This window comes from Salvia hispanica, chromosome 4 (assembly GCF_029641045.1).
Source record: "Salvia hispanica isolate PSC_SH4W2 chromosome 4, Shi_PSC_v1, whole genome shotgun sequence".
NCBI lineage: Eukaryota > Viridiplantae > Streptophyta > Magnoliopsida > Lamiales > Lamiaceae > Salvia > Salvia hispanica.
This window is the reverse complement of record NC_142695.1, coordinates 41,098,433-41,112,869: the sequence shown is the minus strand read 5'-3', so window position 1 is coordinate 41,112,869 and position 14,437 is coordinate 41,098,433. Positions and strand designations below refer to the sequence as shown.

At 34.6% G+C, this 14,437-nt stretch overlaps 1 protein-coding gene across 1 annotated transcript; it reads right to left on the bottom strand.

Annotated features, from left to right (window-relative positions):
* Positions 1-13,334: 13,334 nt before the first annotated feature.
* Positions 13,335-14,021, bottom strand: LOC148928662 (uncharacterized). Its single transcript, XM_089056746.1, has one exon. It carries the CDS (start codon positions 14,019-14,021, stop codon positions 13,335-13,337), a length of 687 nt encoding a protein of 228 aa, XP_088912872.1.
* Between the last annotated feature and the right edge of the window lie 416 nt (positions 14,022-14,437).

Sequence of the window (14,437 nt, the reverse complement as noted above, 5' to 3'; positions counted from 1 at the left end):
GCAATGGGCGGATGATGCACGGGCGACGGGTCGTCCTCGCCCGAAAGTTCGTCCGTGGTGATCATCCGCGCGCCCGTCCGTCGACATCCAGTGGCGGATGAGGGATCGCCAAGACAAAAAACCACCATTGTGGATGCTCTTAGGGTTAATTAAATTAATTGGGAAATGAAATAATTAACTTGGGAGTTGAAGTTTTATGGAAGGACTTTCGATTTTTAAATCTTTTGGGAGTTAGATGTGTTGGGTATTTAAAGGAGATTTTGATATAACATCTAATCAATGGAATTCTCACCTCATAAGAGGGGTGATTTAATCTATTTAAGTGACCGATCCCATAACTCTTATTAGGAAATCATGGCCCCTGCCCAATGTGTGGCTCATACACAGTGGCAAACATCGTTATGTAAAAGTTAGTAGCACATATATAATCAACCGACACCATATAAAGGTAACACGTTTTGAATAGTTTTTGATAGCTATGCTTGTAATGTAACAATCTATCTACAGGACCATCCATACAATTGTACTATGATAGTAATACAATATGGCATTTATCACAAAAAGTAGCACGTTTGGAAATCTTGTTGCAAGTTGTGCATAAAGCAATCAGTTCATATTGAAGCCATGGACCACATTATTTGAGGTTATATATTTGGGCCGTACGAGGTAAAACTTATCGTATTTTGATTTCTTTTGAGGTAATATTTTGAAGTTGTCGCAGAAACTTCATTGTTTTAATAATTCTCTCGGAATATGAGATTAATCAAATATTGAATCTATTATCATTTCTAAAACATACAAGGTAAAATTTCAATTTTTAATGGAATAATTAATTACTATAAATCGAGATTTATTTTTTCTACCGCTAACAGTTCTCACATAAAAAACCACAATACAGAAAAAACTCTATTCATTTAAGAAATTGGTGAGCTGATCTATTGGTCACCTTTGTATTTTTCTTTCAATAAATATACTTTGTGCTTTTGTAGGAATTCAACTTAATTTAACTGAGAATAAATGTAATATGTGCCCATCAAAGTATTTATTTATGCCATTATTGGAATTATATGCTTTTGATTATAAATAAATAAATAATTGCATATTCTTCAACTTATACTAAAAAGCAAGTCTAGGTCCTTTAAGCATCTAACAATCATCACGACCATATGGTTTAACGTCGCGCCATAAGGATTCTTAGTGAAATGATTTTTTTTTTAATGTTTTCAACTAATACAAGTTTCGTCACCTCTACGTATATACACATATATTATCTACATGACGATACTGTTATGCCTTGTAAGTTGTAAAACAATATATTATGGCATTAAGCAGAAAAGTAACACGTTTTGGATTCTTGTTAATTGCCAGTTGTGCATATAGCAATCAATTCATATTGGGGTTCAAAAACTATCCATGGACCACCAAATTTGTGGTAATAAAGTAACACGTTTTGGATTCTTGTTAATTGCCAGTTGTGCATATAGCAATCAATTCATATTGGGGTTCAAAAACTATCCATGGACCACCAAATTTGCATTTATACTGTATTAAGCGGAGGTAGGTGGAGTCGGATGGGAAGTGGGCGTCCTCCTTCGGGCTGCCGTAGAAATTCCCTTGGCTTCGGGACGACCTCCTTCACATATGTTTTGGATGTGGTGGATCAGTGGATGCTTGAACATTTGGACATTAAAATCTTAGGCCTAGGGAATTTGTTTAGCTGGGCCAGTTTAATTAGAAGCTTGGGTTAAGAGCCAAATTAAATACATGGGCTGCGTTTAATTTAATTTAGTGGGAATGAGAAGTGAATTTGGGCGGGAATAATTGATTTTTGGACCAAAATAAGTCAAACAGTGAGAAGAGCAGTTTGACCAGATTGAATTAATTTTTAAGGAAGTTTGGGCTGCAATATGATTTGGTTTAGTGTTGGAATTCTAATTATGTTCTTGGATTATGATTAAATAGGGGCATGAATTCTAATTAAAGTATAAGATTTTTTCGATTCTTATTATCACGTTGATTGTTTTCAAAAAGGCTATTTCCGCAAGTTAAGGGCGGAGTGAGGAATATTCAAGTTAATGAGTTTAAGCGAACGAGGTGGGCTTTATTTTAAAACTCAAAAAATAACTTTGAAGTATGCTTACAGTTATTTACATTTATAGTATATTTTGTCTTGCCATATTTTATTTTGAGCTTTACCTATCTGCTTTTCTAGCAAGAGCGATGTCCTTATTTAGACCAGATTAGTTTAATCGAATTCGAGTCTGAGAGTGGGCAGCGTCCCAACACAGACTAGTGTACACCAGGAACCGTGAGCCAATTGTTGAGTTGGCCAGTTATTATGATCGTGGAATGTGGCCACATTCGCAGTTCACCAGGAGTTAGTTCAGATATGGTATATCTTCTAGGAAAATGGACAGGCCTATCACTTTTACTAAGAAAATGCTTTTAGTGTTCTCAGATCTTTTAAGTAAAACCCCGAGTTCACTCAGGAGTGGTTGACAAAACCAGTTTTTATGAAAACGTATTTCAGCACGTGTCCACTGAGTATACCAAGTACTCAGCCCTGCATATGTTTTTAAAATGTGCAAGTTGAGCCAGTGGGGGACGCATGATTTTAAAGTTGGGGGGTCCAATTCTCCGATAACAATCGTAAGGCATTATTTGATGTCGTCGTAGCCGGAAGATGAGATATTATTACGATGCGATTGAAATGAGTAATGAGATAGATTTAATTAGATGATATAGAAACTATATATATATATATATATATATATATATATATATATATTAACTATGAATAAATTTTGAAATAAATTAAGTAATGAGGTTTATAACATTAAATTTTTTTAGTAATAGTCGTAGAAAATAAGAAAAAAAACATCACAAAAAATACTAGCTAAAAGTAAATTTGAAATGATTAATTTTGAATAGATTAATTAATGAAGTACATAAAATATGAATTTTTTGTGTATAATTAATATAAGAAATTTATAAAACAAAAAAATAAGTAAAAAAACAATTGAAAATGGTAAAAAGACAATTTTTTGTGTATAATTAATATAAGAAATATAAAAAACATAAAAAAATAAGTATAAAAACAATTGAAAATGGTAAAAAGAGAAATGAGATTCGAACTAGGGTTGGGGAGATGCTAGGCAAGGGAACTTACCACCTAAGCTAACCTAGCATATTATACCTATGAATATAAAAGATGTACTAATATTGTAACTATTGGGGGTTCTATGGGACCCCCAAAACCCCATGTAGGTCGGCCATTGGATTGAGCAGTGATGACAACATGCGGTGTTGAACATAGACGAAGAAGATCATTTGAATTAATAGTACTTGGATGTGTTGTGTCCTCATACACGATGTCATTCTCTCTTGATCCTTCAGCTGCAATGTAAAAGTCGAGCTTATATTCTCTTGTATCATACACTCTGATTTATATCATAAGAATTATTTCTGTTCATATTCAGTTATGCCACAATTTTCCTTTTTTTTTCTTTTCCACTTCTCTCATCCTCCCCTAGTCGCGATTAATTACGCTTTTTATCCTTATAAATTGCGATCTTGACATGTGTGGCTCATATATAGTGGCAAACACCGTAATGTAAAAAGTTAGTAGCACATATATAATTAACCGACACCATATAAAGGTAACACGTTTTGAATAGTTTTTGATAGCTATGCTTGTAGTGTAACTATCTATCTACAGGACCATGCAATTGTAAACAATAGTAAGTACAATTTTGCATTTATCACAAAAGTTGCACGTTTCGAATTCTTGTTGCTAGCTGTGCATATAGCAATCAGTTCATAATGGATCCACGGACCACATAATTTGAGGTTATATATTTGGTCCGTACGAGCTAAATCTTATCGTATTTTGATTTTTCTTTTGAGGTGATATTTTGAAGTTGTCTCAGAAACTTCATTATTTCAATAATTCTCTCAGAATATGGGATTAATCAAATATTGAATCTATTATCATTTTCTAAAAGCTACAAGATAAAATTTCAATTTTTAAGGAAATAATTAATTACTATAAATGGAGATTTAATTTTTCTACCGCTAACAGTTCTCACATAAAAAACTCAATAAAGATAAACTCTATGGACTTAAGAAATTGGTGAGCTGATCCATCGGTACCACCTCTATATTTTTCATCCAATAAATATACTTTGTGCTCTTGTTGGAATTCAACTTAGTGAAGCCGAGAATCAATCAAATATATGTTAATCAAAGTATTTATTTATGTCATTATTGGAATTATATGCTTTTGATTATAAATAAATAAATAATTGCATATTCTTCAACTTATACTAAAAAGCAAGTCTAGTTGAACGTCGCGCCATAAGGATTCTAAGTGAAATGATTTTTTTAAAAATGTTTTCCTGTAATACAATCTTGGCCACCTCTACATATGTGTGTATTATCTATAGGACGATACTGTTATGCCATGCAAAATAATATATTATGGCATTAAGCAGAAAAGTAACGTGTTTGAATTCTTGTTATTATAGCAATCAATTCATATTTGGTTCAAAACTATTCATGGACCACCGAATTTGTGGTTATATACTGTATTAATTTTGACTGTACATTGCTTTCATATTAAAAGCATAGTAGCTATACCTAGTATTTTGATTTTTTTTGAGGTAGTATGCGGAGCCACTAGTTTAATTATCACCAAGTGGGGGCGCTAATGCCTCTTCAATTATCTAGATATAGTATACTACTTTAATTTTTTATTTTGCAAAATTTTCAAAATTTTCTTATATTTGCACTCTCTCGAATTCCAAATTTTCCTCGCATACTCCCTCTATCTCATTAAAATATAGACAATTAAAATGACATGAGAATTAGTATACAATTGGTAAAGTAGATAGTGAGACTAGTATCAGTAGATGGTGAGACTCACATTATTATTTGTAGGGATCAGATCACTCGGGATTAACTAATTACCGGGACCTCTTTTATTGATTGAGCTCTGAGATAGCTAATCTCAGAAGTTACAAGCCAATTACAACAAATAGATCAAGATTACAAGTAATCTACACCACAGAGATTAGATCAAGATTACAAGTAATCATCCTTTCAGCAACTCCATTTTGCTGAGGGGTATAAGGAGTAGTCTTGTGTTTTTTAATTCCAAACTTGGAGCACAAAGCATCCATCTGGGAATTACAAAACTCAAGACCATTATCTGTTCTAATCACTTTAATGGTTTTTCCAGTTTGATTTTCAACAAGATTTTTCCGTGTCAAAAACTTTTCAAAGACTTCAGACTTCTGTTTCATTAAAAAACGCCAAACTTTTCTGGAAAAATCATCAATTATAGACAGAAAGTACACAGATCTTGAATGAGAAGAAACAGAGGCTGGACCCCACACATCCATGTGGAGGTACTCAATAACATTCTGACTGACATTGTCAGTCATAGGTAGGGCTGGGGAAAAATATCGAAAAAATGATATATCGCTCGTATCGTATTGAAAAATATCGAAAAATTATCGAATTTTCGATATATCGTAATTTTCGATACGATACGATATCGTATCGTAAGTTTTCGATACGATAACGATATGAATTTCCTTATATAGCGATATATCGTTTTATATCGAAAATACAATATATATCGAAAATTTCGATATATATCGATATATATCGAAATTTTCGATATATATCGATATTTAACGATATATCGAATTTCGGTACGATATATCGAAATATCGATACGATAACGATATGAAATTTTTTTATATCGAAAGTTCGATATATCGAAATTCGATATATCGAAACTTTCGATACGATAACGATATGAAATTCTTTCATATCGATATTTTCGATACGATACACGATACAACGTTTTCGATACGATATATCGTATCGATCCACCCCTAGTCATAGGTGTAGGGAAGGTAACTCTGTGTGGTTTGTCACAAAAGGAAAGGCTATTTTGAAAATCATTTTCAGACAACAACTCATTTTTCTTCAAAATATTGAGACCCTTTTCACTCATATGACCAAGTTTATTATGCCACAACATGGCTTTGTCAAACCTAACCACATTAGCAAGATTACTCACACAGGCCACAGATTGAGCAGAACACACATAGAGATTACACTTTTTCTCAGCTTTAAACAAACACATAGCACCCTTACAGATTTTCATAACACCCTGCCCTCACTTACCCTCAAGACCATCTTGCTCTAAACAGGTACGAGGAAGCAGGTTGTAATACAAATCAGGCACATATCTCACATTCTTCAAATTAAGCACATAGCCATTACTGAATTTCAAACACATATTCCCAATGCCAAGAATCTGACACTTTTTGTCGTTTGCCATAGAAACAAAGGTAATTTCCACAGGTTTGAAATCAGAAAACACATTTTTGAAAGGAGAGATATGATAGGTGCATCCAGAATTAATTAGCCAGTCATTAATGGAAAAAGAACAACCAAGAGTAGAGTTAACAAAAAGAATATCATGAGTCATGAAGCAAACACCTTCAGAATCACCATTCTTAGCCAAGTTAGCCATGGAATCCAGTTGATTATTATTTTTATGCTTTTTAGGATTAGGACACTCCTTTTTATAGTGGCCAACCTCACCACAGTTAAAACATTTTCTATTAGCCTTAAGATTCCTGCTCTTTGACTTGGACCTACTCTTGCCCTTCTTTTTACCATTGCCATTAGAGCGACTGTCCTCATTACCCCCTCTATTTTTAGATCTGCCCCTAACATTTAAATCCTTTGACTGAGCAGATTTAAAAGCCCGATTTTCCTTAAGCTCAATTTCTGTGGATTTTAAAGAACTAATGATCAAATCACTGCCATACCTAATAGCAGCTTTAACATCATTGTAAGAATCAGGGATACCATTCATCATGGCAATGCTAGTGTACTCATCAATAGTTTTGTCACTAGACCTTTCAATATTTTGAACAAGTTTTTGAAAAACATCAATGTTATCCTCAATGTCCTTTGAAAGATCAAGTTTAAATTTAAAGAGCTTTTCCAGCAAATACATTCTTGATGACATTGAGGTTTCAGTATACAAAGTATCTAGCTTTTCCCATAGCTCAGAGGCAAACTCAATGGAACCAACCTTTCTAATCACAGAATCAGAGAGGTTGAGTATTATAGTAGACCTAGCTAATTCATTCATTTCTGCAGCCTTATCTGCAGACTCAGTATCAGGGACTTTACCCTCAACAGATTTGAAAACCTTTTGCTGAATTAAAAACACTTCATTTTCTATTTCCAAATCACAAAATCATTTTTCCCATTGAAGGGGATAATGCCAACTGGCTGGGACATTATGAGAAAGATTTTAACACACACAAAAGTACCAGCAACCCAGAGAGCACAACAAGCAGCCCTGCTATCACATAGAGTGGTCTTAAACACAACAGTCAAGGAGACCACTTAGAACAGATATGCATGGATTTCTCATGCAAGAAACACAGATGCACACTTACAACAAAGGCACACACGCACATGAGACACCTCAAAGTGATCCCAGACTCAAGAATCAAGTCCAGAAGGAGTTCCTCCCTATCTGTCACGTGTACCCCGATAAGAGGATTTCCCTGTTCACAATCACCCAATGTATGGGGGCGCAGGGGGTCACTCAAGGCGGTTAAGACACATGGTGGATAGGTAATTCAGTCAAGAACACAGTGTCAAGCTTTGAGATACACACTTTGAGATTAAAGAAACACTCAGAAAGCAGCAACGGAAGCAAGAAAGCTGTAAAGAGCACCAAGAATCATGCAACATATAAGAGCACAGAAGTCCTATAGCCATGGCCAGTGGCAACTACTAGAAACAACTGCCCACACCTAAAACTAGAAAGCAGTAAAAGTTTTAGGGATCAAGCCAGTTTACCAGAGCGGAAACCCTTCGTTAAGGAGAATCCGTCTTACCTCACAGCCTGTCCCGGAGGCCGAGCCTTACTCTGACGAGCCCACCTCCATTTAATTTGCGACCCGGCGTGCCCAAGTGATCCCCCTGTGGCTCTGATACCACTGTAGGGATCAGATCACTCGGGATTCACTAATTACCGGGACCTCTTTTATTGATTGAGCTCTGAGATGGCTAAACTCAGAAGTTACAAGCCAATTACAACAAATAGATCAAGATTACAAGTAATCTACACCACGGAGATGTCTAACTATTACAGATTATAACCCTAATTGGAACCCTAACTCTTTCTAGATTCTTGACCAATCTGGAATCCAAGTCCTTGCTTGGTTAGAACATGCACATTAAGATAGACAAATCAGTAAACCAACACAAGACCCTTTCGGATCTAAGTAACAACAACTAAGACATAACAGTAAAGATATGGCTCAGGTCACAACAGTGACTACACTAGACCAAGGACTGAAGGGGTTGGCAGCGGAAGCGCTCATATAAATCAATTACATAATAATTTCGATCTATTTAGCGGATTATTTAGACAAATTCTATTCGCGTAATTATCACATGTATCATGCTCAAAACTTAAATAAAACATGCTTTAAATTAATTGAAACCTAAAACATGCTTTTCTACGGTTTAACAATTATACCTTGAAGATTCTCCAAAGAATCGAAGATGGCTAGCGCCTTCTCCATGTGAAGATCTTTAGTACAAAACCACGGATCTTCTGTCTGGTTCCCGTACTGTAAACTGATATTAGGGTGGGCTGATCTCACCAGTGTACTAGGACTTAAATAAAGAAGACAGAAATCCTTTCCCACGGAGGAGAAGAAAATTCGACCACTCCTAGAAAGAGAGGGGGCGAAAATTTTGAGTAAAAATCAAGTGCATTTTCTGTCTCCTTTATTCTCCTATTTATAATAAGTCTATGGAAGGCTTTGGATATGGGCTCCTCTAATTAGCTTTTTTCTAATTAAATTAAACCCAATTTAATATAAGCTTATAATTGGAATATTATGAGCAGCCACTACAGAAGTAATATTGCACTCCCCATCCAAATCCGAAACTATAATTACTTCGGTTTCCATTATTTGATATTTATTTCCCGCGCTTAAGATAGAAACATCCATTAATTAATTATTGTCTGCTATGGACTTAATTAATTAATATCTTATTTATTCCAAGAGAGGACTCAACAAGAAAATCTTATTTATTATTCATAGAGTAATTAAACTCCAACTAGCTAGGTTCCGAATAATAAAACCTTATTTCAAGCTTCTCTTGAGGATGTTATCAAACGAGACTCACCTCGCGTACGATTCAACATAATAGCAATCCTATCACTGCTAGATATTAATCACCACTACCCAATATACCAGGCTTATTGGGTTGCGAATAACCCGCACCATTTGGTAAGTCAAAGTAGTGCATAATCAATACCGTATGCTCAATGCTAACGTACATTGATTAAGAAATAACAATTTACAAGACCTCGTCTTTCAGTAGATAGCATAAAGACTGTCTCGCTGTTAGATCCATTCAGTGCTATACCACACCAATGTCATCTTATTTCAGTAAGGCTTAGAAATAATCGGACTGACATTGCAACCTTTCACGATAGGTAGTCTAAGCCTATCTAGGTTGTGAAATTATTTGTTTAGAACTAACCGTGTTACCTTAAAGTGAACGACGCCCACAACCGGTCTACTAAAACAAAGACTTAGACTTTGTTAAGTTACTTATACATTTAAACATGTAATAAACATCTATTAAATGTAAAACATAACAACATTATGACAAAAATAATCTGTTTATTCCTTTGGAAAATAAAATAAGAGTTTTAATAGTATTCAATCACTCGAAAGGTGATTTCTAGTATACAAACTCTAACAATCTCCCACTTATACGCAAAACATCTTTCGAGTATACAAAATAAAATGCGCACTACGTCTAATTCTCCCACTTATACTGAAAGCGAGTTGAGGTCTCGAGCGCGTCAAACTCCCATTCCTTCTACATGGCGCGCGAAAGGTTTGACCGCCAATGCCTTAGTAAAAGGATCTGCCAGGTTGTTCTCTGACGCAATCTTGACCACTGGTACGTCTCCTCTATGCACTATATCTCTGATGATATGATACTTCTTCTCAATGTGTTTGCTCGCTTTGTGAGCTCTTAGTTCCTTCGAATTTTCCACAGCACCAGAATTGTCAAAGTAAATGGTGATGCACTTGGGTAGATTCGTAACCACACCTAAGTGTTGGGACTACCGCAGCGGAAGACACGGAAACTAAACAGGTCCTAGAACGGATCTATTTAGGTGATTATGCTTTCGACTCCAATTTCATGCAATTTACATAGATCTATAGATATAACATCAAATAAACACATAATCATGCAATTTGATGTTGATTCGATTGTTACCTCATTTTGATCCATCATAGGATCGAAGTTGCTAGCTGCACCACCCGGAGATCCTTGGTTTATCGACCGTGAATCTTCCAACCTATTCCCTAGTCCTTGGTTATTCATCCGTGTGGGCGGATCTTGAACAATCAATAATAGTCTTGAAGAGATCTAGGGAAACCCAATCACAAACTCAATATTGTGTTGATCTAATCCTATGAATTAGGATAGAACAAGAACAAAATAAAACCCTAATTCTCCCACGTGCCAAGGCACGAAAATCGAGGCAAGGGGAGAGAGAGAGAGCCGGCGACGGCTACTAGGGTTTAGGGGAGTAGTGTTATGAATAATGGTGTGTTAGGGTTTCCACATCTCATCACTATTTATAATGGACTTGTTGGGCTAGGTTGGGGATCCATGGAATGACTTAAGTGTTGGGCTCACCCATTGGATAAATTACTAATTAAATCAAATGACCCATGATTTAATATATTATCAATGGAATATTATTTTATTCCACTAAAGAATAATATTGCACTCCCACTTAAATCACCAAATTACAAATAACTTGGGTCTATTTTATTTTATAATATTTCCCGCGTTTAAGATTATCTTGATCCGTCAATTTAATTCTTTTGTCTGCTATGTGACTAGAATTAAATTAATTCTCCAAAGAGTTTTTCTAGTTTGAAACTTTATTTATTATTCGTGCAATAAATTCCAACTGCGCAGTTTTCTGAATAATAAATTCCTTTTTCAAACACCTCTTGGGGATCACCCCTTAGGGATTTAATCATACCACACTGGGCACGCGAATTCTATGAAATAATATTCCAATACATTCATCTTATTCAATTACTACCACCCAAGATATCATGAACTTGAGTTACGTACAAACTCTCAAATATTGATAAGTCAAAGTGGCGTTTGATTGAATAAACAATATTGATATTAATATCATAGACTAGAAAATACTAAACTTTCTGAAATATATTCTTTCAGTAGATAGCAATAAAGAATACATTTCGGATTAGATCCTTTCAGTGCTTTACCACGCCGGTGTTACTAATCTCATCTTAGGTAAGAGAGAATTATCACAAACACCGCAACCATTCCAATAGGTAGCCAAAGCCTATCTAGGTTGTGAATACGTTTTTCTTCTTACTAGATCTGGCCAAGTCCCCTACTGGAAAACTCATGAGGAGATTTATCGAATTTCCCTACTTGACCTTCTTAGTAGAAAGCCTTAGACTTGTTTATCATATTTCAATAATAAACCATTTATATTATATTATTTATTCTCATAAATAGGTAAACAAGTGGATGTGGCGTTTCTCGTATACATGCACAAGCTGACTGTACAAAGGCATGTACGCTCGAAGCATCTTTTAGTATACAAACCCCAACAATCTCCCACTTATACTCAAAGGATGCTTTCGAGTATACCAACCGCTTTATTGGCCTTGTGCTACACATTCACACACATTTTCTCCCACTTATACTCAAAGCAGGCTTTGGCCACTATGTACTCAAAACTATAATTCTTTAAAAGAATCTACCAACATAGTTTTCTAGAGTACATAAAACGAAAATATACTTGTAATTTATAACCTTAATTCTTGCTAAGGAGCACGATAATTTGATCAAAATATTTCTAGGCCCTTTGATCCAGTGGAATAATTTTATGTGCCTTTCTCAAGTGCACTTATACATTTTCCTCTATCAAAATCCACTATTTTGATCCCTCTGAATTTCTACTAATTAAAGTAGAATACTTATAGCAAATATATAAAGTTTTAATCATGTCGAATATGATTCCCAAAACTTTAGTTATATAATACCAATCTTAGTATTATCCTTGCTATATAATTTGTGATGTAAATTTATGTATGAACATAATTACCTCATCACAATAACAAAATAAAACCGAATGATTGCATTCTTTGTTTTATAGTCATAAATTCCAAGAGTTCATTTATTTAACCATTTGTTGTGATCTTTAGAAATACTTTCTTTGGAAATCCAAAAGCAATTCTAATTTTAATAGCTAACTTGGAAACGTCTTTTAATGTTATTAGAGTCTTAGAAAGTGTGCAATTCATCACTTCTTTCATTCTAGGGTGTGAACCCTTTTGACTCTATCAAACATTACCTTAATTCCATTTATGAATATTCTATGAGACAAAATTTAGCTCCCACTTTTAAAAGTAGAAAAATACTAGTCTCAATATTCTTTAAGGCTATTAAAACAATTTAAATAGTGCTTGGAGTTAAATTCATCCTAGTTTAATAAAATGAGCTATGAAGCTCTTATTAAACACTTAGAATTTAATCATTCATTTAAGAAAAGCTCCCACTATTTTAATTATCACTTTCACAACAAAATAAATAAAACAATAAGTAGTCAAATAGTCAACTCTAGGCTTGGAACATTAAAATAAATTTAATGTGCATACTATATTTACTACACAAGAATTTCTAGTATTTATAATAAATACTTATCTTGTTTCTAGTTGAATTTAATTTACTTGTCTTGTAATCAATTATTGTGATTATTTTTCTCACACCTTTATTTGAACAAACGCGATCATAATATTATTTTATTTTGTATTGAATCCATGTCGAACATTAATGTTCTATTGACTCATCAACAAAATAATGGTTCAAAAGACTTAAGGATTAAAGAAACTTAATAATCAATATTTCTAGAAGAAAACTTCATAATAATTGAATCAAATTTAATTACAAGTAAACATTTTGATATTAACCATGTTACATTTGATGTCATAAATAATTGGATAATCAAAATTTCATTTATCTAATAATGCAAGCATTATAAAATGACATCGATAATCCAAAAACACAATTGATAAACTAGGAATAAAATTCCATATCAATAATCCAATATCAAAAAATCTTAAAATTCAACAATGTAAATAAAGCAAAATAAGACTTTCATTGTTCAAAACATAAATGTCATAGCTAGATCAAGATCATGTCTTCCTCCTAATCACATTGGGTTGGCTCGAACTCTCTGCCATGTCAGACTTGCGTCTTAGGTCAGTGGAGTTATTGACCATCCCACCCTCCATCTTCCTTATCTGGACTTGTGCCTCAATGAGCTTGCTAGAGAGTACTAGAAGAGATGTTGGCCAAAGCTTGTCCATTATCTCTTTCTTTACTTTCTCATAGCTCTTTGGAAGTCCATCGAGAATCATGAGTTGTTGGGTTTCTGGGCCTATTTTCCCACCCAACTCCTCGAGCCTATCAAAACCATCAACCATTTCCACGACATAGTCGTTAATGTTTTGGTTCTCCTTCAAGACCGTTCTCCTCAAAATGTTCACCACCGATCTCATGAGACACTTGGTGGACATTTCATCAAACCATTTAGGTTCTTCAATCAATGACCTGTCGGGCTTGTCAACCTTGCCAAGAGCATTGCCGACCGAGGCCAACAAAAACTTCTTGACATGACCGCTCGCGGTATCCCATCGATCACAAGCATCCTTTTCCTTGTTTGATATGTAATAAGCAGAGGGGCGATCCTTAGTGAGGACCAACCTCAAATCACTAGCCAACTGATCAATGTCAAGTCTCCTTTTCCAATCCAAATAAGAATCAGAATCGCATTCCCTCGATTTAAGGATCGCACTATAAACTTCCCAAGTAGTAAACATCTTTCGTTCAAACTGAGAATAAATACCAACAATATAAACATGTAAAATTTCAAGGAATTGCAAATAACCACAAAACAATTCATCAATTTTACATCCACAAAAATCAAGCACAAACGTTCTTCTACGAGGAAGCCGAGTCTTATTCATGCAAGAAATTCACTATTTTTACTGGCCACAATGTCGACAGATAGTCCAGAGACCATAAGAATGGCATGGCTGACTAACAATGCTAAAGCGTATAACCATAAAATTAAGCACTAAGGATTCTTTACTTGTGCGTGAACTCCTCTAAAGAAAGGTCGAACCGGACAAGCACCTCCTCCTATAGCTCCCTCTAAGCATTATTAAAATACAATCCTTATAATTTCGCAGCAATATTGCTCCGGTAAAGACCAGTCGCGATATTACTGAAAAAC

Coding starts and splice junctions, on each gene's coding strand:
- LOC148928662 (XM_089056746.1), bottom strand. CDS start 14,021: ATGTTTACTACTTGGGAAGTTTATAGTGCGATCCTTAAATCGAGGGAA.